The sequence below is a fragment of the Etheostoma spectabile genome, chromosome 20 (assembly GCF_008692095.1).
Source record: "Etheostoma spectabile isolate EspeVRDwgs_2016 chromosome 20, UIUC_Espe_1.0, whole genome shotgun sequence".
Classification (NCBI taxonomy): domain Eukaryota; kingdom Metazoa; phylum Chordata; class Actinopteri; order Perciformes; family Percidae; genus Etheostoma; species Etheostoma spectabile.
This window is the reverse complement of record NC_045752.1, coordinates 1848579-1872895: the sequence shown is the minus strand read 5'-3', so window position 1 is coordinate 1872895 and position 24317 is coordinate 1848579. Positions and strand designations below refer to the sequence as shown.

Genomic DNA, 24317 nt, shown 5'->3' with positions numbered 1-24317 from the left:
CATGAGACAGAAAACTTCTTCCCCTTTTTCAAACTTTTATGAGCTTAATTTACAAGATTAGTCTCCTAGACCCTGTGTCTTGAGCTTTTTTGTCTTGCAAATAAGACAGGCGTAAGTGTTAGGCTGAATGGTCTGTCATTGTTTTCAACAGACAAATAGCTTTAGGAAGATTGTCTGGGAGAAGACAATCTCTCACTCCTGCTTCAATTGTAAAAGGAGTAAAACTGAGTTAAGGTCAATGGCTTCCTTCCTGCTACCGGTTTTTACTACATAGATATAAAGCACAATAAAAGCACTGGACAAAAAGAGCTGGTCATAACCGGTTGACGCACGGACACCAACGTACATTTTATTTCCTGAAAGTTGTGATATTACCTCAATCACTAGTGTGATATCATATGAATGATCATCTGAATCCCCCCCATGTTCAACTTAACTTACAGTAAAGTTGTATATAAATGCATATACTAATATTAGATTAACACAAGCAACAATACTGTGCAGTCTGTCCTTGTACAAGTTACAACTATGACAACAATTGAGCCAAATACACAAATACTCCAAAGAGATTGAAAAATGTAAAATGCAAATACAATTAAGAGACATGTTGTAGTCTGCTGTCAGTGATCTGATAAAATATCATTTTGGGAATGTATTTGATAACATTAGAATGTTTATAGTATATAAAAAAGTTGTGCAAAATTTAGAGTACTTCTATCACCACTATGTAAAGAGTGAGCTCTATTTGCCTGTGTTTGTTCAGCAGGTCGTTGTGTATCCAGATGTTCAGATTCACTCCAGATGTTCTGTGTCTTCAGTAAACAGATCAGCCAGGTCGGCTACTGTCAGTACGGCAGCCTCCGAGTGCTTCATGGTAGTGCTGGTGTGACTAGAATTCAAAAAACCTGTCACCTCCAACCCTTGAATGTAAACATCTGCCTATATATTTATGGCTTTTAACAAAAATGTCAAACGTACAATTGACTATATTCTGTTACTATTCTTACTTTTTCTCTGCTGTCTTCAGCATTGCCTGCATTCTCTCTTCAATGGTGGATTTGATGAGGAATCTGTGGACAAACGTTGGCCTAGTGGACAGAGAAAACAACAGAACTCAAACTATGTACAAAACATTGGAGGCACATGTTTAATATTAAAGTAAATATTGAACAGATAATCGCCACAATTGAAGCCATAACCTCCAAATCCCAAACTGTGACAGCTGTGGAAAAAAACTAATTGCATGTATGTGTCCCATCTACATTTTCAGGTTTAAACGGCTGGAAAAGTTCCCGGTTGATATACTGTTGTCTACAGACGTAACTCTGTGTTTCTTACTTGGTTTGGCCAATCCGGTGCACTCTGCCTATGGCCTGGAGCTCGTGAGCTGGGTTGAGGATCGGCTCCACCAGCAACACATGAGTCGCTTCGATAATGTTCAGACCATTGGAGCCGGTGTGGAGAGGAAGGAGAAGGATGTTGATCTTTTCTTCGTATTTGAAGGAGCACAGATTCTCCTGGAACATTGAGGTCAGTGATCCACTTAGACACATTCAAGTGATTTCTGGCATGCACTTAATTTGTTTAAGTTCAAGATGTGTAGGATTTCTTATAAGTTTCAATACAGCAATCTAAAAGTAGTTTTACTCAATATGGAATCTGCCAATAGCAGACATGTTGCTGTATATATTACCTGCTGAAACTACAAGTATTCAGTGTTTAATCTTTAAATTTCACTACAGAAAAACCTCGTAAACGAAATTAAAATCACAAGACATCATAATGTAGTCCACACTGTTTTTTAATGCATGGTGACTCTAGACAAATTCTTAAGTTGAAAAAAAAAAGAAAACGTATTATTATGATGATCTCCATCATCATAATAAAGCTATGGTTAATTAAGCTGCAGATGTGAGATATTTATCTCTAGAAATGAGGTGGCATTGTGTTTATATATTATATCTTTGTCCATCTGTCGGTCAGTCCGTCTATTAGCATGGTATCTCACAAACTTTGGAAAGGATTTCTATGAAATATCCAATGGAGATGGCCTTGGGCAAAAAAAACTAAATAATATATTGGTGGTGGACTGGACCTAGGATTTCCATCTTTATATGGTTAGCCTGTTTTCTAATGCCAAGGGTACAGGTAGAAAATATATATTTAACCTAAAAATAAAGTCGTAGGAATGATGTGTTTGTGTGTAACGGCAAATTGGAGAATTGCTATGTTGGTGGAGGACATGTATCAGTGTCAACTACACGAGTAAATCTCTTTAAAGATGTTTTCTGTGACGGTTAGGAAGGCACATCTCCTCAATTATACACCCTGACCAAACAGGGTTTATCCCAGGTAGGTTCTCATTTTGCAATGTACGACGGCTCCTAAATAACATATGCCAGCAACTCAGGAGACCCCAGAGCAGCTGTCTTGGCCCTTGATGCGGCCAAGGCATTTGACCAAATAGAGTGGCCTTTCATGTTCGAAGCTCTTAGGAGATTTGGAATTGGGGACACCTTCATTGCGTGGGTTAAAATGTTATACCTCTGCCCAAAATCCTCAATCCTCACCAATGGTGATAGATCTGGGCCCTTCGGGCTGCACCGCGGAGTCAGACAGGGTGACCCGCTGTCGCCCCTGCTCTTTGATGTGGCCCTGGAGCCTCTTGCGATAGGGATCAGGAGCCATCCTGGCATCAGCGGCATTAAGATAGGCGAGGTGGAAAGCCGGGTGGGTCTTTATGCAGATGATACATTATTATATCTCTCAGACCCAGAGGTGTCTGTCCCCCCTCTGCTCGACTTCATTAATTCATTTGGCAAACTCTCCGGCTACACAATCAACTGGGGAAAGAGTGAATTCATGCCCCTATTTGACAGTTTAGACCCACAATTCCTTGACACACTGCCATTTACACTGGTGAAAGACCATTTCACCTATCTAGGGCTCAAAATACCCCGGGACCCCAAGCAATTATTTAAACTTAATTTTGCTGAAATGATCACGAAGCTAAAAGGTGACATAGAGAAGTGGAGAACTCTGCCACTGTCCATGGTGGGGCGAATCAATGCAATCAAGATGGTGGCTCTACCTAGGTTTTTGTACTTATTTCAGAATCTGCCAATCTTTCTCACTTCAGCATTTTTTAAGAATCTGGACTCAATTGTCTTTCCTTTCATCTGGGGGTACAAGGCGCATCGCATATCTAAAGCGCACCTGCATAAATCTACAGAGGAGGGGGGGTTTGGTCTCCCAGTATTCAGGAATTACTATTGGGCAGCCAATGCAAGGGCCTTGATGTACTGGCGGCAGGGTCAGCCCGGTGGGGCTTTTAACAGCTCCCCCCTGTGGTTAAACATCGAAGCTGCAGCGGTGCACAGCGGCACCTCCCTTTGTGCCTTGCTTTTTTCCAAAACAGAGCCTCCTCTTAAATTTATTGGTAAAAACTTCATTTTGAGAAACTCCCTTAGGATCCTGAATCAGATAAGAAGTGTCTGCAAGCTGCCGAACACTTCTGTACACACCCCCATATGTCATAACCATTCATTCCTACCATCCCAAGCGGATAGGGTGTTTGCAGACTGGAGAGAGAAGGGACTTGTTGCCCTCGGAGACCTATATGTGGGCGGACATTTTGCCTCGTTTGGTCAGCTGGCCACGCAATTTAATCTACCAAATTCTCATCATTTTCGATATTTTCAAATCAGGCACTTTGCTAAAGGTGTACTACCAAACTTTGAAACCATGCCACCAAGTTGCCCATTCTACGATCTCATGCTGCTTCCTCCTGACTCCAGGCACCTAATATCTCGCTTTGTGTCCCTGTTCGCCATCTCCGCATCCACTCACCATCTCAGAGAAGCTTGGTCTAACGAACTGGGGCTTGAGGTGTCCAACGATACCTGGACTGAAGCTTTGACTAGAATTCATACATGCTCTATCAACGCAAGATATAAACTGATTCAATATAAAGTTGTTCATCGATTACACTATTCTAAGCTTAAACTGCATAAAATCTACCCGTCACTTTCTTATCTGTGTGGTCGATGCGAAGGTGCGGAGGGTTCGCTATCACATCTTTTCTGGTTATGTCCTCAATTACATAAGTTTTGGTGTGATGTATTTCAGTGGTTCAGTCTGGCCTTTAACTTGGACATTGCCCCTGACCCAGAGCTGGTGCTCTTTGGGTGTTCAGAAAAGGCTCTCAGGTATCCGCCTGAGATGCAACAAGCACTAATGCTTGGCATGGTTGCTGCAAAGAAAATGATTCTTATGGACTGGAAGTCCCCCACTCCTCCCTGCTTTCAAAAATGGCTTAATGAAATGACTGGGATCATCCAGATGGAAAGGATACGGATGCAAAACTCTAAAACACAAAACCGCTTTCTGAGCATCTGGGGACCATTCATTGACTATCTTAAAAACATGTGATTCTTTTCTGTAGAGATGTGCTCTTGACTGTATTGCAACTTGTATTGCTATGACATCTGAACGTGTAGATAACAGCAATATAACATTTACCCAAGACATGCTTTTAATCTTGATTTTCCTGGCAGCTCCGTTGTTTGTTTGTGTTTTTTTTGTGTGGCTTTTTTCTGTTCTGTTTTGTTATATAAAACTTAAAAAGACATTGAAAATAAAATATTAAAAAAAAAAAGATGTTTTCTGTGACAAGGGCATTGTCCCTAAGCTGTTAACCCAACCTGGTGTAGTTGTGTTGCACATTGTGGGGGAAAGCATCAGTGGTTAAGTGTGGTAAGCATATTTAGAAATAGTGACACGGAAAATTCAAACCTGGAATTTGTGAATCCCATTGATTTGAGAGAACTCCATGTTGTTGTCGAACAAGGCCTTGGCGATGATGTCCAGGACACTCAGCCACTGCGCAGGAGAGAAAAGGAAACTATTTGTGTCAGATCCAAACGTGATATCATCAAAATAAATCACTATCTTCCAGAGCGGGGATAGTTTACGGTTACCGTGGAGAAAACAAGACACTTGGCCCCGGGGTCGGTCACTTGAATCTTCTTAAGTGTTCTCACTACTGCCTCCACTTTGGTAGAGTGGCTTCCCTGACCAACACAGGAAGAGAAAAATTAGGCTATAGTGTTAAAGTAATAAAAAATGGCTACGTTAAATTACAATTACATACATTAGCACAAGTCACGAATCAAAGTATAACCCCCTGATACGTGCTAGTTATAGTCGTAAATAACATCTCAATCACTGAGTTGAGCTATAAAATACATCTAACAACCTTTAGACAAAAGGGCCATGTTGAACCCAAATTAAAAAAAAAATCCCAACATCTGGATCCAGCCATAACTTAATAGAAAAATACACCTCCCGGTGTTGCTGACTGACTTTGACCGGTATGTCCTGGTCCTGGCTGGACGCCTGGGTGGTGAACACGTAGGAGATCTCTGTGAGGGACGTAGTCTGCCTGCAGATGGCACATTTGATGGAACGCCGCCTCGAGCCCACGCTGTACTGTTCCACAATGATAGCAATGCACTCATTGCAGAAGCAGTGGCCACAAGTCAGCACTGCCCACTGGAAAAGAGAGACAGTCATAAAATCAAACTGTAAAAAAACAAATAAAGTGAGATAAAATAATGATTACATCAAATAACAAAGGCCAGGGTCATTCAAGTCAGTAACATTTATGAGAAAACACAGAAGTATTGGCCATACTTGGTAACAAACCTGGAGCTGTGAGAAGAGCTTGTTGTGTCAACTTAAGTGTGCGCCTATAAGGGCTTTGTAGGTCTGAAGTTTAGCTTGGAGCCAATCAATTTAACACTGTAAGTGATAGAGACTTTAACTATGAATCTGAAGCAATGGGAAGCCAAAGAAGGCGAATCATCCACCTGCAAACTTCCTGGGTGCATCAGGCACATTGCTACCATCAAAAGATGTTTTTACAGATGCCTGACAGTACACACGATTTCAACCAAATGCCAAATCTTGAAAAAAACAACAACAAAAAAGAAATTCTGGTGCAGGACAAAGCTTTAGATTAGATTAGATTAGACTCAACTTTATTGTCATTACACATGTACAGGTACAAGGCAAAGAAATGCAGTTTAGGTCTAACCAGGGGCCTGTTGCACGAAACTAGGATAAGGGATTAAGCCGGGATATTCAAGTTATCCTGGATGAATTTAGCTTGGACTCGGTTGCACAAAACCAGATTGAATTAAACCCAACCAAGTAACCATGGAGATTTATTCTTTGCGGCTAGCCTGGTCCAGAGCAGGCTAACAGCCAGGCTAAGATTAATCCTGGAGTCTCATGTGTCAAATCAGCTGCCGTCTGATCCGAAATAAACGTGTTTAACAGTTATTCCGTTGTCTTCTGCATGGGTTCTGCTTTATTTTTTATTAACATGCATTAGCCTACTTGTCACTTGTTGTCACGAGTTTGATTTAAACACTACAGTTGTTTAGATGGTTAGGAATGGTTGCAGTTGCACCCAGATGCGGAGTGGGACTTTTCCCGGTGGGACAGTAGTGTGTCGAGGCTGCCTGGCATGTGGTCGCTGCCCGGTGGCCGGTGGCCGGTGCCCGGTGGCCGGTGCCCGGTGGCCGGTGGCCGGTGCCTACCGGCAGACCTGCGAGTTGCGTCAGTGTCCACTCTCTCTGTAAAAGTAGAGATGAGCAGCGCAGCGTCCATGGTCTCAGCTTCAGGTTACAGGACGCGCTCCGAAGATTAAGTGTGAGGATATTAATGTAGCGATATTCTCAGATGATATTAACTGCACTGGTCACAGACCAATACATTCATGCTTTCATTTTCTTGTCGCTTGTCCTTCTCTAATAAAGGACAGTTTGTGTTACGGTTCTTAATCTTTTTATTTTGGTGTGGTCACTTGTTAGAAGAATAAAAAAAACATGAATATTGTTTTACAAATGCTCACAGCATGTATTGAAGTCACTTACTTCTTTTTCTAGTTGTTGTCCCTTTCTGATTGTTCTGTATGAACATTAATTGTACAAAGAATTAGACATAGCTTATAGAAATGTGTGCATATGGTTGTAAAACAAGTTCTCGCGTTGTGAATAAAGGTTTGAAATTAAGCCTATAGTCCGTAGGGTACATTTTCCAAGGAACATTAATTACCTCTGCTCACTTTTAAGGCAAAGGCTAAATAATAATTCATTTTATTTATAGAGTGCTATACATAGTAGGCTAGTCAAAGACACTTTACAGTAAAACCAGCACATTTATCACATAAAAATAGAAACATGAAACTAGCATATTTAAAGTAATTAAAACACAGTGTAGCCTACAACTTTGTAAAAATGTGGAGTGACTATAGGCTAAGTAGATATTTTTACATCCATACACATTCAGTCGGGTCCGCTATGTTGGGCTTTTTCTCTCCGTTTTATTAGAGCCGTATTTCCCTTTTTGCATATTCTTCCCCTCCTCGTTACTTTCCATTAGAAGCTACTGCTCATTGGGTGAAACATAAGGCGCATGCGTCTTCTCAATTCTGCATCAGTAAATCTGTGATTGATAACGTGGTCTATTTAAGAAAGCCGTGAACGTGCATTTATCCCATCTATCTACACCTGGCTTGACATAGCTTCACCTGTTCATCCTGGCTCGCCAAACGTGCAACAGATTAAGCCGCGATGAGCAGGTCACACTAAGTCAAGCTGCGCTTTTTCATTTATCCTGGATATCTTTATTCTACTTTTGTGCAACAGGCCCCAGAAGTGCAATAGCAGTAAGTGCAGGATATATACAATGGTTCCATAAGTGCATAAGTAAATAAAAATGGAAATCAATAATATTATGAACAGAATTCTACAGATGGGTTTGTCCTATGAATTAAAATATAGATCAAGTAGCAGGGTGGCAGCGAAGGTCAGGGCTTCGACGGACAGAACGGAGGGCAGAGGCTGCTCTGGGGACTGGAATGTCACTCTCTGTGTGGGAAGAGCCGGAACTTGTGCGGGAGGTGGAGCGCTACCGGTTAGATCTGGTGGGCTACCTCTACGACAGTCTCGTTCGGACCGTTTAACCTGGATAGGGGTTGACTCTTCCTACTACGGAGTTGCCCATGGTGTGAGGCGCCGGGGGGGTGGGGATACCACAAGCCCCGGCTGAGCGCCGCTGCGTTGGAGTTACCCCGGGGAAGAGGGTCGCCTCCCTAGCCTGCGGGTGATGGGGGAAAACTCTGACTGTTGTTTGTGCATATGCACCAACAAGATTCGGAGTATTCGGCCTCTTGGAGACTTGATGGAGTCCTGTATGGGGCCCAGTAGGGACTCATAGTTCTGCTGGGGACTTCAATGCCACGTGTGCAATGATGAGAATACTTGGAGAGGCTGATTGGAGGAAGCTCCTGATACTACCAGAGTGTTTCTGTTTGGAAGTCGTAGTTCATGGATTGTCCATCACAAACACCATGTTCGACATAGGATGCTCTAAGTGTACTTGGTACCAGAGCACCCTAGGCCAAAGGTAAGACGATTTATGAAACGTTTCATTGATCTGAGCATAGTTTTGGACACCGGTGAAGACAGTGCAGAGCTGAAATCAAATGATCACCATCTGGTGGTGAGTTGGGTCAGGGTGGGGAAGACTCCTGGACACAGGACATGGTAAGCACCAAACCGTATGCGGGTTAACTGGGAACGTCGGAGGAGGCCACCTGTCCGACGGACTTTCAACTCACCTCGGCCAGAGCTTTTGTGCATCCCTGTGAGTTGGGGCATGTGAACCGAGGACAATGTTCAAAAGCTTCCATGCTAAAGCTGCGGCGGCGAGCTGTGGTTTAGGTTAGGGCTAATGGGGTAACCCCGAACACTTGACACGTGGTCAGGGGCCGTCCGACGGGAAGGAGTTTTCCGGGGTAGTTTTTCGGGAGGACCCGAGGGAGTTTCGGTACCGCGGGCCCGAGGGCGCGCCCCCGCTTTACAGAGCAAAGAGCGGGGTTGGGGAAGTTCGGAGAACAGGGAGGACTTTTCGGGGCGGACCCAGGGCTTTGGAAAACCGTTCGCCACCTCAGGAAGGGGAAACGAGGAATCATCCAAACTTTACCAAGGGGGGGACCTTTTGACCCCAATAGAGGGAAAGGGGGGTGGAAGGGCATTTGAGGGGAATCCTAAAACCAGCTGACACCCTCTTGGGGGAGGCAAACTGGAGTGATGGGGGATTGTCTCAATTCCCTGGTGAAGTCGCTGAGGTATCAAACAAAACCACGCGGCAAAACCCCCGGGGATTGATGAACCGTCCAAATGCTGAAAACTCTGGGTGTGGAGGGGTCTTGGTGACACGCCCCTTCAAAATTTTGTGGAAACTGGACGGGGGCCCAAAGGGGGCAGCCGGGTGGTGGTTTCCCCCCTTCAAAAAGGGGGGCCAGAGGGGGTGGTTTCCAATTCAGGGGGAAACCCCTTTCACCCCCCTGGTAAGTCTACTCAAGTGCGGAAAAAGGAGGGTTTTTTGGGGAAGCAACCCGGATTGAAAGGGACATGCGGATTTTGTCCGGCGGGGAACAACGGGTCAAACTTACCTCGAGGACTTTTGGGGGGGCCCGGAGTAGCCCCCATCACATGTGTTTTGGGATTGGAGAAGGGTAATGAGGGTCCCCCGGGAGAAATGTGGGAGGGGCTGCGGGAATATGGGGGGGGGGGGTCCCTTCTTTGGGCCATCCAACTCTGTATGACCCAAAACGAGGCTTTTTCCGGGTTCTCGGGGAGAACGGGGCTCGTTCCGGTTAGGGGTTGGCTCCCCGGGCTTGCCTTTGTCCCCCCCGTTTGTAATATTTTGGACAGGGTATCGAGGCGTAGGGGGGGGGGGGTTGCGTTCGGTGGGTCGGGATCTCATCGCTGCTTTTTCGATGATGGGTCCTGATGGCATCCGGTCGGACCTTAAACACTACGGGGTCGGTTCGCACGAGTGTGAAACGGGGTGGGATGAATCACAATCTAAATCTGAGGCCATGGTTTTTCAGCGGGGAAAACCCATGGGGTGCTTTCTTCGTGGTGGGGGGGAGTCCTTACCCCAAGTGAAGAGTTTTTACCTTGGGGTCTTGTTTCCGAGTGGGGGATATGGAAACGTGAATTTTGGGCGGAGAATCGGAGCGCCGGGGCGGTATTTAAATTCCCTTTTTCGCACCTTTTTTACGAAAAAAAAGCTGACCCGAAGGGGAAAGCTCCGATCTACCGGGGGAAATTTTCGGGTTTCCCAACCTCACCTTGGTCAGAAGGTGGGTCATGACCGAAAGAACGAGATCCAGGGACAAGCGGCCGAAAAGGGTTTCCTCAGGGGGGTGGCTGGCTCTCCTTAGAGATAGGGGGAGAACTCAGTCATCCGGAGGAGCTCGGAGTAGGGCCCCTCTCCCTTCGGTCGAAGGAGCCGTTGAGGGGGTTCGGGGGATCTGGTAAAGGGCCCTGGGCCCTCCCTAGGGGGTTTCCAGGGACCCCCGGGAGGAGGCCTCGGGAAGACCCAGGCCGGGGTAGAGATTATATCTCCAAACCCGGCTGGGAAGCCTCGGGATCCCCCAGGGGGCTGGTTGAGGGCCGGGAAAGGGAAGTTTTTGGGGGCCCCTACTGGAGCTGCTGCCCCCGCGACCCGATACCCTAACGGATGAAAATGGATGGGTGGAGGGGGTAACAATATTTGACAAGATTTACAGCTGGATATTACTGAAATTTAGTAAATTAGTTTAGAGTAATTTCTCCCTGCCAGTTTGTAAGACATACTTAAAGCTTAAAAAATGTATCAAAAAGTCCGTCCACAAAGGGGAAGAGGTGTGCATAAATACTGAATTGTGATCCTTTAAATCAACAGAAATTTTCCTCCCAAATAAGCAAAGCTCACCTCCTTCCCCGGGGGGCCCGGGGCCCGATGGGGCCGGTCTGGGTTTTGCCCTCCTAGACTTGTCCCGACGGAACAAGACAGATGTTTTTTGGTGAGATCCCCACACAGTGAGAAAGAGCTTTTGATACTGGGAAAGTTTCTGACTTTGTGTCCTTTAATTATAAATTACCTTTTCCGTTTGTGGATACAGAAAAGGCCAAAAATTCTTTTGGGAGTTTAGACTTGGCCATTGGGTTAAAAAGCTTCAGTCTGTCTGCCCCCGGGAAAGCAAACCCAAAGGGCAAGGTAAGGAACGAAATAGAAACATTTAAGGCAAAATATTACCCTTTGGGAACTTTCAGAAAAAAAAAGGGGCCAATACGGGGTCAGGGGCCAGGCTTGAGCTTTTATTTCCTCCTGAACGTTTTTGTTAGGACCAAAGCAGCAAATCCTTCTGCTCAATCAGGGCAAATTGTTTACCTTTCCCATGTTTAGTCGCACATGTTTACATAAATTTCACTGCACTTCATGTAAAAAACACTCAAATATTTTCCCCTAAAAAAATTAAAATTATTTTCAAAGGGGAATTAAAAATAACACCAAAACACTTCGATGTTATTTTAAAGGGGTTTTTGGGATTTTTCTGCAGGGTAAATTAACTGTGAGTGTGTAAAACCCTTAAAACACATTTGTGATTTGGCTGTAAACAAAATGTCTTGAGGTTCTTTTAAAAACCCAGCCGCCCTTAAAATTTGTTTTAATTTTTAATAAAAGATTTTTGGGTTTTCTTTACTGACCTCAGTGGGTTGAGGCAAACAGTTTTTGGGGTTGGGTTCTCGGGGAACCACCATTTTCTCGGGGGCCTACCCCTCCGTCCCACCGGTTCCTCACCCATCCATACTCATGCCCCTGGGGAAGGGGCGAGGTAGCTTTTCCCCCCACCCGGTTTTTTCTTTAATACGCAAATGGCCCAGACCGTGCCGTAAAAGGGAAAAGCTGATAAAATAGATAGAAGATATAAAAGATAGATAGATAGATAGATAATTTTATTTATCCCAAAAAAATGGGATTCCTGGTTACCGAAAATCATCACAAGCCGAATATAAAATTTTAAATGAAATACTGGGAAAAAAAACATCATACCCATATACATGAAATAAATACAATAAGTAAAAAACAAATTTTAATATGTACAAAAGGGGGGGAAAAAAAATGTGCAACTGTCAAATAATATCTAAAATAAAGTAATAAACCAAAAGTCCAGGTTCATTAGGCAGTATGTGGTTTCCAAAATCCATCTAAACCCCCCCGGATGACATTTAAAAAGGGGTTATTTTTTTTTGGGAAAAAGATTTTTCTGTAGCGGTCCGTGCGGCATCGAACTTTGACCCTTAAGAAGCTGCTCCTCGGTGGACCATGTGGGGTGGGAGGGTGGTCAGGGGTTTCCATGAAAATACCAATCTTCATGATTTTAAAAATACCACGTTTGGGGTTTCTGGGGTTTTTTAGCTCATACTCGAAAATAAACTATTTCCATTTAACATGCCTCAGGTTCTTTTAATATTAATAATGGTTTACAAAATGGGAAAAAAAACAAAATAATTCAATTCAATTTATTTTTATATGCCCCAAACAACAACAGTTTTCTCACTCCTTTTCATGATAAGCGGTTAAACCGACTCTTGATTTTTTCAGAAAACCCAAAAATTCCCACCAAACCAAGCACTAATAACTGTCATGGTTTGGAAACCTTTCCAACCTTGCGGGCCCTTGTTGCCCCGGCGCTGCGCAGCACAAAAACCCCGTAATGTCTTTGCTATTTAAAACAGAAAAGTTGTATTTCCCGTCCAAGCCCCGTCATTTTAAATAGCAAATGCACCTGCGCCCATCTTGGCCCCCAAGGTCGTGCTGGTCTTAAAGGGGGTTATGTTCAGGTGAATTCTTGGCGTATTGATATCTTGCGGCAGCAGAAAGGGATCACGCCATTGACCAATAAAAACCTGGTCTAAAGTCTATAGTGCAGCATTTCATTGTTATTTAAACAGCACATTAGTAAAATGCGCCTAACAGCACGCGCACACTATGCTTGTTACACACACACATGCAGAAGATTAAAAAGAAAATCTTTCGTTGCAAATCCGCCATCATAACAGTAATGCGGCAAGGTACAAACACACCTGGCTTTTAAAGGGAACGGGAGATGACACATTGATTGGTTTATTGCATGTTACGCACAAAACACACCTATGATTAATGAAGACACTAAGTACAACCCTTTTGAACCGTGCCCCTGGCGTATGGACCCTTTTTTCCTCCGTCAAACTAGCAAAAGTGGAACTGGACACGCCCTAAACACACCTGCACCAGGCGCTTCACGCCATGTGCTTAGATCGTTTAAATAGGGCCCACTGTGTTCTTCAACAGTTGTAAGTTTTAATGCAGAGGAAGAGGATGGAATAGGAAATCTGTTATTACTCAGACTTTGGCAATTTAAATAGGTTGTCTTGCCTTGCTTGAAAATGAAGAGTGGAGTTGAAAAGTGTGTGCAAACCTTGTACTCTTTCTTCCAGAACTCAAACAGCTCCATGAAAGTGTTACCCTCCTCCACCAACTCCGGGTCCATGCGTTTAACTTTGGCAAAAGACAAGATGGCTTTGAGCGAGCGCTCAGTCTCGCTGGCTGCCCACAGACCTCGGCTGGTGGTGGGGAGACGGTCGTCCATCAGCCCCTCTTCATCTTCAATCATTTCTTCAAAGATGGCCGTCTGACCCTTCACCCTGTTGGGGAATTGTTTTACTCATAAATCAACAATTAACTTTTCATGAAATTTGACAGTCTAGAATATAACTCTACTTACGTGTGAGAAAACAGCTTGGACTCATAATCGATGAAAAGTACATCCGCTTTGCAAAAAACACAACTAAAGTGTGACAAGAAAGAATTATTGGTTATGATAAACAAGCTTACTGTACCGAGGTAAGCTGAGGCTTACTGTACGAAACACATTCAAAAGCTATAATGAAATGTTACGATTTGTGTATTTTAAGGTAAAACAAGGCTTTAAACTACTGAAATGATGTGAAACATGCTGAAGTCTCACTTATTGAGTGGCAGTCTCATAGGCCTGAGGTGACAAATGGTGACCTCATCAATCACTTTCTTTGAAGCCGGACCTTCGAGACTCTTCACCGCGTCCTGCACAGTCTTTTGGGATTTCATCAGATCTTGCATTTGTGTGGTGAGTAGGAACTGCAGACCACAGGCATCACGGAACCTGCAGGAAAACCCGTTTTGCTTTTATCACAGTTGTGTAAGAATACTTACTATCACCTTATTTTTCAATACATAAACCGTTTACTTTTCTGCCATGGTGAGCTTGTTGGCTTGTTGTTTGTAGCTGGACGTCAGCTCATTTTTAATGCGGGACACCAGGTCGTCGTCAGTGGAGCAGCGGATCGCCTTCTGGATAACATCCAGCCACCAGGGATTATTCAGCTTCACCTTAAAAGAGAGAAAGTTTAGCAAATGAAGAAAATAAGTTTTTAATTCTGTCTTAAAACAGTAAATACAGTGGTTCAAATACAGATCAATTTGACTCCAGCGTGTCCATCTTTAGACTCAAATTATTACCGCAAGTCATTCCAGCTATTAAATACTCCCATTGAGTAAAACAGAAACTAAACTCAAGGTAGAGCTAATGATATGTAATAAATACAATAACCACAAACAATATAAAACTTCATTAAACAGCTTTTGCTCCCATTAGACCAAAGAAACTATTATACTTGTTACTAAAGTGAGTGTCCCTAAACCCCACTCTGGGATCCGTTTAGTCAGTTTTAATGCAGATGTTGTGATATTAATCAGATCTAATCAGATAGTGGGCAGGGTCAGACTGACGTGCATGAGGGGGGAGTGGTTGTGTGCGGATTTAACCTCTGGTCACAGGTGTGTGGAGGATTGCTATTTTGGAGGCCGTGGAAAAGACCGGGGACGTCACTCTAACGGCTGTGGAGCACATGTCCTATAAAGAACACTACAAAAGACAAAGTACCGAAAGACTTTTCTTCCGAACATCTGGGGTGACACCACACAAACCCCTCCAGTAGTAGTCACCCAGGCTGGTTAGGCTGGTTTAAATGTATGTTGCCATAAACGTTGACTTAGCCCTCCTAAACAACATGGTAGTATCCATTGTGCAGTATTTTTATTTATATATAGTATATCTAAAATCTCTCTCACTTTGCGTTTGAGCTCTTTGATATTCTGTAGCACCGGCTGCAAAGCCTGATGGGCGTCTGCTACCTCAGAGTCGTATTTGGTCATGTAGTGCTGCCGCAGCTGCTCCGCCTGCAGAGACACGCAGAATGGTAAAAGTAAACTTTAATGGCCATCTTAAAATAAAAAAAATTATGTAAAAAAAATGATACAAAAAATAAAGGGCACCACAGGTTTATACCCTAAATTGACACATTCCTTATTGTAGTAAATGTGTTGAATGAATTACCTCCTCACTTAGTCTGTCATCTCTTAACGTGGGAGGTATCCCAGGGTGCTTTGCGCTGAGCAGTTCCATCAAATTGTGGGTAGCATGAAGTCGCTGTTTTAGCACAATAACAAAAAAGACCAGGAATCAGACATTTTTGCATAAACTCGCAATATATTACTATCCATAATGGTTAGAAATAAAAATATAATGCCCATCATGAAATCAGTAACACAAACTAATGTCAGTGGTATCACAAACTCTTGTCGGATGATGTCAGTCTTCAGAAACGAAACCCTTCATGTGTTAATAACAGACGTGAAAGAGAAATGGAAATGGAATGAGGCCATGTACCTGTAATGAATCTGTTTTCAGCCTGCCTTTGTGCTCTTCTGATGAACGAAGCACTTCTCTATACATCTCTGTTGCCTCTACAAACTCATCTGCGGGGTGGCAAAGGAGACGTGATTATTAGTGACACTTAACATGTCCGTCACATGTAGAGCTGATGAAATGTGCTATACAAAACACCCTAGTGCACTCTGCCTTACAGAGCCCTGCCGTAACAAAACGAGACACAAAGACGAGATCAAGGCTTGTGTTGTGTTTGAACTGATTTCCCATGGGAAACTGGGAGCAAAAGACCACAAGTGGGGTGTTATACCTCTGATGATGTGTATTCCAGCCAGGCCATTGAGAGCGCACACCAATTGTCTGTGAGCTTCTTCACACTCCACTCGACATTTCTTCTGCAGGGACTTAAGGAGCTCCTCCATCGTCATGGTGCTGGGGAGGCACGGCACAGACAAACCCACTCAACAAACCCTCCAGCACAAATGACACAGAATGGGTCAACTTTAAATAAACACAACTACTTGTTGTATAATTGACAACATGGTTGCTGTGGTCTATTACCCCTACTAATGCTGTGATACTCTATTTAGTCCATCTAGATTGCTAATTAACCGCTGCAGCTGCCTTCAGATAAGGACCTTTCCTCTCGCCTACGAGCGCCTTGATAATATAATACATCAAGTACCTTTTCTGCAGGGGCAGGAACTCCCCCCTCACAGCCTGTGGATGGCAGCAGGCCTGACGCAGCCTCAGCAGCGGGCCCAGGATGGTGTGGACGGTGCGGCGGTCGAGGCTGCCAAGTTTCAGGCTCCAGTCAGATATCTTCCTGAGTTTGGCCAGAGCGTCCTGGGAGCAGACCTCGTGCTGACGGTGGTAGAAGTGTCCCTCGACGGGGGAAAAGTGCAGCCAGTGCACCTCCTCTGTCTGAGGCGGGATCTGGATCTGGAAAAGCAACAGAGCAGATCATTGAACATACTTGAACTACATTTTCTGGAACTTAACATACGTCATGTCATTATTAAAACCTTTGTGATCAACTTATTAGAGATTTTTTAAGTCAAAAGGATGCCTAAAACTGTTAATCGGACAGGGTCACAGAAATGAAGAGCTTTTGTTGTCCTACCTGATCAATGACGTCTTTTTTAGCTGATCGCCATAACAATTGAGCAATTACATTGTACAGCGGCTCTGTGTTTCCACGGCGATAAGGGCGATAAAGCAGCTGGTCCCACCAGTGTTTTACCCAGTACGGGTCAACTCCCAGAAAAAGTACAAGGCCGTACAGATCTTCAAAGAAAACATCAGGTTAGAGATTAATTTTTTTTCAGGTTTTGATGATTTTTAAACATTGTTGAGTCTTAAGAGACCAAACACAGAGCCGCTTATTCAAGGCCTGCTTTGATAATTGTATGACTAATGATTTCTTTGGTTTTACCTTCTAAGCCTCTCTGGACTGGAGTGCCACTGACACACCAGCGGTTGACAGATGCGAGACGTAGAGCCATCTCTGCAGCCTGACAGTAAATGATAAGGGAGCATAAACAAAGTTGTGTTAAACACACAGTCTGCCATCTCACAAACAACCTATAAATACATAAGATTGAAGTTACACATTTATATTAATATGGTATTTTGATATAGAAAGAAGGTCATAAACACAAGAGCTATCCATCCCATGAAACCCCAAATGCTTTATTATCCTCTTGTGTAAATGAGCAAACCACTTCCAGGTACTGATTTCTGGATTCTCACCTTGGCAGTGGGACATTCAACCATCTGAGCCTCGTCCAGACAGATGCGCCACCACTCCACAGCAACCAGAGGACTGGGAATGGCCATGTAGCGCTTCTGGTTGCGGAAGCGGCGTCCATCCTTGCTGTTGCTGTGGGGAATGTCCACGTAGTTGAGCTCTGACCGCAGCACGTCGTAGGTGGTGATGACCACATCCTGCTCAGCGAGCATGTGTGGCTGGATGAATCCATGCTTCTTCACACCCTGATAAACCTGGGATAAGGAAATTACATCAATTACCACTTTAGGATGAACTGTTTTGTGCCTTTTGGAAGTGCAAGAGAATGCAAGTTAAAGTGAGTGTGTACTTTCTTTTATAAGGAATACAAGTTAAGTTGCCCCAAGAGGACTCTTCAGCAGGCGAGATGAGGAAGAACAGTTGAAGTAGATTTTCATATATATGTATATATATATATATATATATATATACATATTTTTTATAAATATGTTTATGCACAAATGCAACTGTTTTGGAATTTAAGGTACTGAAGGACAGGATTACATCTCAATAAAGGGGAGCATCATCTCAATTTGTAATCAGACTTGGCAAAATAAGTTCAAATTTATTAGCTATGGCAACTAACTGTGCATTTGAACGTTATTTAAACTACACACCAATTACATGAACCGGTCTACCCACCACTCTAAGAGAAGTCCCTATAACTGTCAGGGTTAGCAATCCGACTCTTTTGGTGCCAACATCCATTATAGAAATATACTGTACGTAGTTGTGAAATTAAGACAGTGGTACTCAAATGTGGTCTCAGACCCTGAGAGGAAATGCAACATCCCAAGAAGTGGCACTAATGTGTAATTTTGGATGCAAGGAATGTTAATATGTGACATTTCTACATTGTAGATAACATGTATCAAACCACTCATATCTATCTACTTCCTCACCAGCACTCGCAGCGAGGAGGACCTGATGTGCCGGTTAATCTCCTCCACCCACTGGTGGCAGATGGAACTCGGGGAGATGATGAGGGTGGCACCGGTGGAGACGGGCTTCATGGCGACCAGGCAGTGGGGGCAGTAGAAAGGTGTAGTCTCAAGGCTTTCTTCTTTGTAGTTTACACAGTCTGCATGCTGCCACAGCTGGCAGTTCATACACTGGACACGAGCCTTGTAGTCAACAATGCCCAGTTCACCACAGATGCACTCAAAGCGGTAGTCCGGTGTGTTGAAAGGGACAACAGACGCTCTGGTGGGGGTTTCCGTCTCTGCTGATTCAAGCGGAAGAGATTCTCCTCTTTCTTCAGGTAGTTCATCATTCCTGGGAACGTCCTGTGTTTCTGACTCGCTTTTATCCTGAGTCCTCTGTAAGGCTGTCCTGGACTGATCCAGCATGTCTTCGGCTTTCTTCTTCAGACTTTCATCCCATTCCTTCTTCGTTGCTGTCTCTGGTTCTAGACAGTCCGACGCAGGGGAGTACTGATCTCTCAGATCATCTGTAAGAAGAGAGTTCTGAAGCGCTGCTTCTGCCTTCTCTTTTGCTCGTCTCTGAAAAATTTGCCTGGGCGCGCTCTCTGCGCTTCTGGAGTTCTACGAGAAGAAAAGAAATTAGACAAAAGTTCAATAATACCACCAAGTAATATTTGTAGCATGAAACATTTATATTTGAAGCTCTTTTTTTCTCTTACAGACTTGGATGCTCCCGTTAAGGTCTTTTTTGTCTCTTTGTAGTTCTTTCCCAGTTTAAATGACCCCGCCAAGCCTCGGCCTTTGACCCGGTCGACCAGGCCTTCGTCGATCAGCTTCACCAGCATCTTCTTGATGTGGTTGCGGTTTTTTAGGAGGTCATAACCGTAAGTGGCACGGATGTAGGTGAAGACAGCGTTGACGGAGGCTCCTTTGCCAGATCTCATTGCCTTGATTGCAGTGAGGAGCATGACACGCACAGCTGCACAGACAGGACCAGATTTGTGTAAAATATGTAAATCAAACGGCAGTGGTATTAAAAGCTGGGATGTCAGAGGACGGTGAGTGACATACTTGGGTAAGATACTTTCATTTTAGGCTGAACTTCAGACTTGCAGCGGATAACCTTTTTCTCTAGGGGAGGAGGAGGTACGAAATAATTCACGGATTTCCCCTGCAAGACCAAAGAGAAACAATTAATAATTTTCACAAAGTAGCTGATGATGTCAATACAGAGCATATTAAAATAAATAGAACAGTAGACAAAATCCCCAACATTATATGACTGTTAATCATCCATGGCACCAATAGGGTGAAGGTAACAGAGGGAAAGAAAAGGTGAACTTGTGTATTTGTAACTGCAGCTGATCCTCACCACAGGCAGGGTGAGGGCCTCCTGCTCCAGGTCCTGTCGGTGGTGAAACAGGATGAGAGCCAGAACTTCCACTGTCTTTCCCAGCCCCATTTCATCAGCCAAGATCCCACCAGGCCACTCTACACCTGCCAGGGGAAATTCTCGTAATAAGCTGAAAAAAAGAAAAGAAAAGAAAGCGTAACTAAAAATACTTTCAGGTAGTACTAAAAACCTCGTCCTTGAAACTACAACAAAAGGGAGGTAACTGTGCATTCACAAAATGACATTAATATTAGAAAATTAGAGGCTCAGTCCAGCCAAATTCAAAAAGACATATTTTCCCAGTTACCTCTAGTGGTATCTATCCATGCACTTATGTTTTTGTTTTATTTGCTAAGGTTTTGAGATACCAGCTTAAGACACCTCTGCTGCTGACCCCACACAATAGAGGTGAATGGAAGTTCACTTGTGCTGCTAAAAGAATTTTAAAAAATGTACAAGATTTGTTCAATCCTCAGCACATTAAACTGAAACAATTTGCCTGGGAAGATAGAAAAATATGTTTTTTGTGATTTAAGTGAACTGACCTGTTAACATTCAAGTTCTTACCAGCCGGTAAAGGGGTTGTAGAACAACTTCTTTCCGCATAAAGTGATCACCTCCCGCCAGAGGAAATGCAGAATTTGTTCTGCAAAGAAATGGGAAATATTGACAGTCTCAATTACATGACTGTCACAGTCCTAACGTAGCTCTTTTCCACTACAGGAACTTAACTTTGCTCTTGTTGGCAATACTCAAGTTCTTTAATCTGCATTTCAGCAGTGCTCAGGAGGGCAGTAAAGTGTGTGCATGGTTAGTGATAAGTGCAAAACCACTAGTACTCCTGGTCTCCTTCAGCATCATCTTAAATTTCAAAGTTTTACATCTCATGAGAATACAGCAGTGTACAGTTGTGCCAGACAAGAAGTGAGTACCTTTAGGTGTAGTGTTCCTGTATTTCTCTCTCTTCAGCATCCAGTTGACAGCCTGGCTCTGATAGGGTCTGAGAACAGGAATAAGAGCGTTGTCCTGAACGTCATACGTCACCTCCTGGCTCTCTCTCTGGTGCAGATGTCTGACGAAATCATAGAGCTCCTCCACATTTTGCCTCTCCAGGTCAGTGTCACATTCCTCCTCCTCATTCTCATTCTCTACAACTTCTACAAAAGGATATAAAGCAGTGAAATCAAGTTGTTTTTTTAATCTGAGAACTTGGATCACAGAATGCATTAGACATTAGGATTAGACCCTTACCGGGGATAATGAAATCGTAGAAATACTCCATCAACTTCTGCATTAATTGATTTGCTTTCTTCATCCGAGCGTTTCCCTCGCTGAGGTACTCGGGCTTCCCGAGCCCAGTTTCCAGCAAGTAAATCCCCACCTGCCAGATGTGGACAAACAACAGCTGATGGAAGAAATATTGTGAACCACAGACCTGTGACTGTTTGCCATCCCAACATAATGAGCAGGTAAGCTGATTTTCAATTCAACAAGAGACTGGATGTGGCTGCTTGGGACAACAGAGAGAGAATAAACTGGAAAGTGACAAACCATCTGTTGTTATGTTTAGTGACGTAAACCTGGCAGCCAACATCTTCATGTCCAGAAGTTGACCTTCTTTGCATGTCATTCTCCATTTCTCTCTCTCTCCTCATTTCTTGTGAGTTCTCTACTGTCAATGCTCTAATAACAGAAAATGCCCCTAAAATACTAAATTCTTACTAAATTACCTAAAACACTTCAGCATATCACAAGTTCAGCAACATGCAACCTTTAAGAGCAAATATAAATTGCAAACAAGATATTTAATATTTTCCTTGTTATCTTTAGATAGAGGTTGAAATGTGATGTGTGCACAGAACACTGCTTATTGACTACCAGTATTAGTTAATTTATGGGTAAGCACTGAAGTTAAGAGTCATGTTTCTAAAAATGATTTTCAGGCAGCATTTGTTCTTCAAATGAAATCGACACACACACAGCATCTTGCAGTTCACCTGTGAAGTAACTCTTGAGAGAATATTTTCCATTCCATCCTCTCTGAAATACCTTCATACCTTGACGGAGCTCTCTTTGGCCTGGTGGCAGAGCTGCACCACCTTCCTCTTCTGCATCCAGTCGAGGTCCTCCAGCAGGATCCCACTGAGGCTGCACTCCGCTGTGCAGACGTCCTCCTCAGCACTCCACTGCAGCCCTGAGCTCTCATCACAGCCGCCGTAGCTGAGGTGAAGCTGCTCACCCATCCTGTGGAGCACCAAAGCTCTCAGTTCACAGTCAGATGGGATCCAAGCTGGCCGGACGCTGAACTCCCCGATCAGCGCCTTCCAGCTGTGGCCCAGCTTCAAAGCCGGCACCACACTTAGGGCCAGGGAGGCGGAGGCCGAGCCGCTGTCAGCGGACGTACCTGGAGGCTCCTCTGGGAAACGGACAGAGCTGCTGCAGGCAGTCTCCGGGACATCCTCTGGGAAACGGACAGAGCTGCTGCAGACAGTCTCCGGGACATCCTCTGGGAAACGACAGAGCTGCTGCAGACAGTCTCCGGGACATCCTCTGGGAAACAGACAGAGCTGCTGCAGGCAGTCCTCCGGGACACCTCTGGGAAACAGACAGAGCTGCTGCAGGCAGCCTCCGGGACACCCTCGGCGGTTGAGAGAAAGGAGTTGCTGGGAGGAGGGTCGACAGGAAAAATGGAGCAGGTCGGTGTCTGCTCACCGAGCTGGATTTCCTCGTTCTTGCGGTCATCTAGCATGTTCCAGTTTAACCTCTTCTTGGCGTCTTCGTCCACCTTCACAGGAGGGGCCCTCTTTCTTCGGCTACTCATGGTTAAACTCTACACGGAAAGCAAATTAAGAGTTAACAAAAGTAATTATACTGTAAATTGATTTATTACTGCATCAGCAGCATACTGTATGACAAATATCTATATCTGGTAGACAAAATGAGTTATTTTAACACAAAACTGATATCCTTCTAAGAGCTCAGTGAAATTGACAATATATGAACAGCAATTGCTTATAATTATCGGAATGATTTCAATATTAATATTTCATAAAAAAAGAAGTTAGACACAATGCACTCAACTCATTAATGGATATTTGAAGACTGGGTGCTGGATCTTTGATGTAGATCATAAAAAAGGAAAGCATAAGACAGCACTCCAATTAGATTTTTTTTTAACCCTTCAGTGTGTATTCTGGCAGTTTCATGATCAATATAGACAGCCGGGGTTAATTAGTGGTGACCGCATTGATTGTGAAATTGCAGGAATATAAGCTGAAAAAAGGCATCTTGGCCAAAATGTTTGCGTGGCAACTAAAAATCTAATTGGGAGTGCTGTCCTAGTCTGTCCATTTTTTAATGACTATTTCAACACATCAACAAAATTAAACAATACTAACACTAACATTTGGCTTAGTTTAGTTGGTTTTGAGCTTTTTCCTCCCTCCTTAACATGCAATTGAATGTTTATTAGTAATAGTTTTAGTAGTAATAGCTTAATTATTATTTTTCCTTCTCACAGTAATTGATTTGACTATAGATTTGTATACACCTGAAAAAGTAAAAGTATTTAGTAATTCCCAAAAAGTCCAAAACATAAGCATTATATAGTGAAATAGATCAGTGAAATAAATCAGACGGCCCCTTAGCTTTTATCAAGGGACCCTTAGGAGGGCCAAGAACCCCATGTTGGGGACTATTAGCAGAGCTACTGTTACATTTTCCAAAACAAGACAGAAAAAGTAGTTACAGTGTCTCCACTAAGTTATCATTAGCATGATCAGTTAACACGGCTCACATTAACTCCGATCGCTAGCTCGCTAACAGCAGGATCGGTCATTTACATACTGGCTAAGAAAAGGGGCGGCTGTGGCTCAGTGGTAGAGCGGTTGCCTGCCAATCGGAAGGTTGGTGGTTTGATCCCCGCCCCTGCAGTCATTGTCGAAGTGTCCTTGGGCAAGACACTGAACCCCGAGTTGCCCCCGGTGCTGCGCATTGGAGTGTGAATGTGTGTGAATGTTTATCTGATGAGCAGGTGGCACCTTGTACGGCAGCCCCGGCCACAGTGTATGAATGTGTGTGAATGGTGAATGTTTCCTGTAGATGTAAAAGCGCTTTGAGCAGTTGTTAAGACTGGAAAAGCGCTATATAAATACAGCACATTTACATTTACATTTACATTCTAACATGTGTTCCTTATTCCTGTCGGGGAAAGTTGTTTTGGTCCCGGAAACAGGCAGCGGTCCCTGAGAAACATGACCACTGTTACACAATGAAAGCCCTGTCGGGCTGAGTGGCTGCGGATCTGATGGTTTCGTTGCAAACAAGCACATGATAAAAAAAAAACCGGCAGATTTACTTTGAACGCCTCCCACAAAGCGATGTGGTTGTTATCGCTGCATCAGAAGTCGTTTCAGGTCCCAGCAGCTCCAGATAATCAGGCTGACGGTCGCCGAAACACACTGCTCTCACCGCCTCCAATGTTGCTGTCCGCCATTTTTAAAAACAGGAAGTGAGGTCATAGCAGTTTGATGACAAAGTAAAGGCATTTGTGCAGTA

At 43.8% G+C, this 24317-nt stretch overlaps 1 protein-coding gene across 1 annotated transcript; it reads right to left on the bottom strand.

Annotated features, from left to right (window-relative positions):
* Positions 1-307: 307 nt before the first annotated feature.
* shprh (SNF2 histone linker PHD RING helicase) lies at positions 308-24277 on the bottom strand. The gene is made up of 29 exons (XM_032501118.1): positions 24118-24277; positions 22354-22590; positions 21818-22174; positions 21012-21141; positions 20693-20917; positions 20328-20406; positions 19740-19890; positions 19439-19538; positions 19087-19346; positions 18347-18988; positions 17408-17659; positions 17091-17169; positions 16779-16942; positions 16341-16597; positions 15966-16087; positions 15656-15744; positions 15323-15415; positions 15058-15165; positions 14174-14316; positions 13916-14089; positions 13673-13735; positions 13367-13592; positions 8059-8166; positions 5365-5610; positions 4980-5072; positions 4795-4881; positions 1339-1517; positions 1008-1088; positions 308-889 (listed from the first exon to the last, which is right to left on the bottom strand). Exons 2-29 carry the CDS (start codon positions 22579-22581, stop codon positions 793-795), a joined length of 4833 nt encoding a protein of 1610 aa, XP_032357009.1. The 5' UTR covers positions 22582-22590; positions 24118-24277; the 3' UTR covers positions 308-792.
* Between the last annotated feature and the right edge of the window lie 40 nt (positions 24278-24317).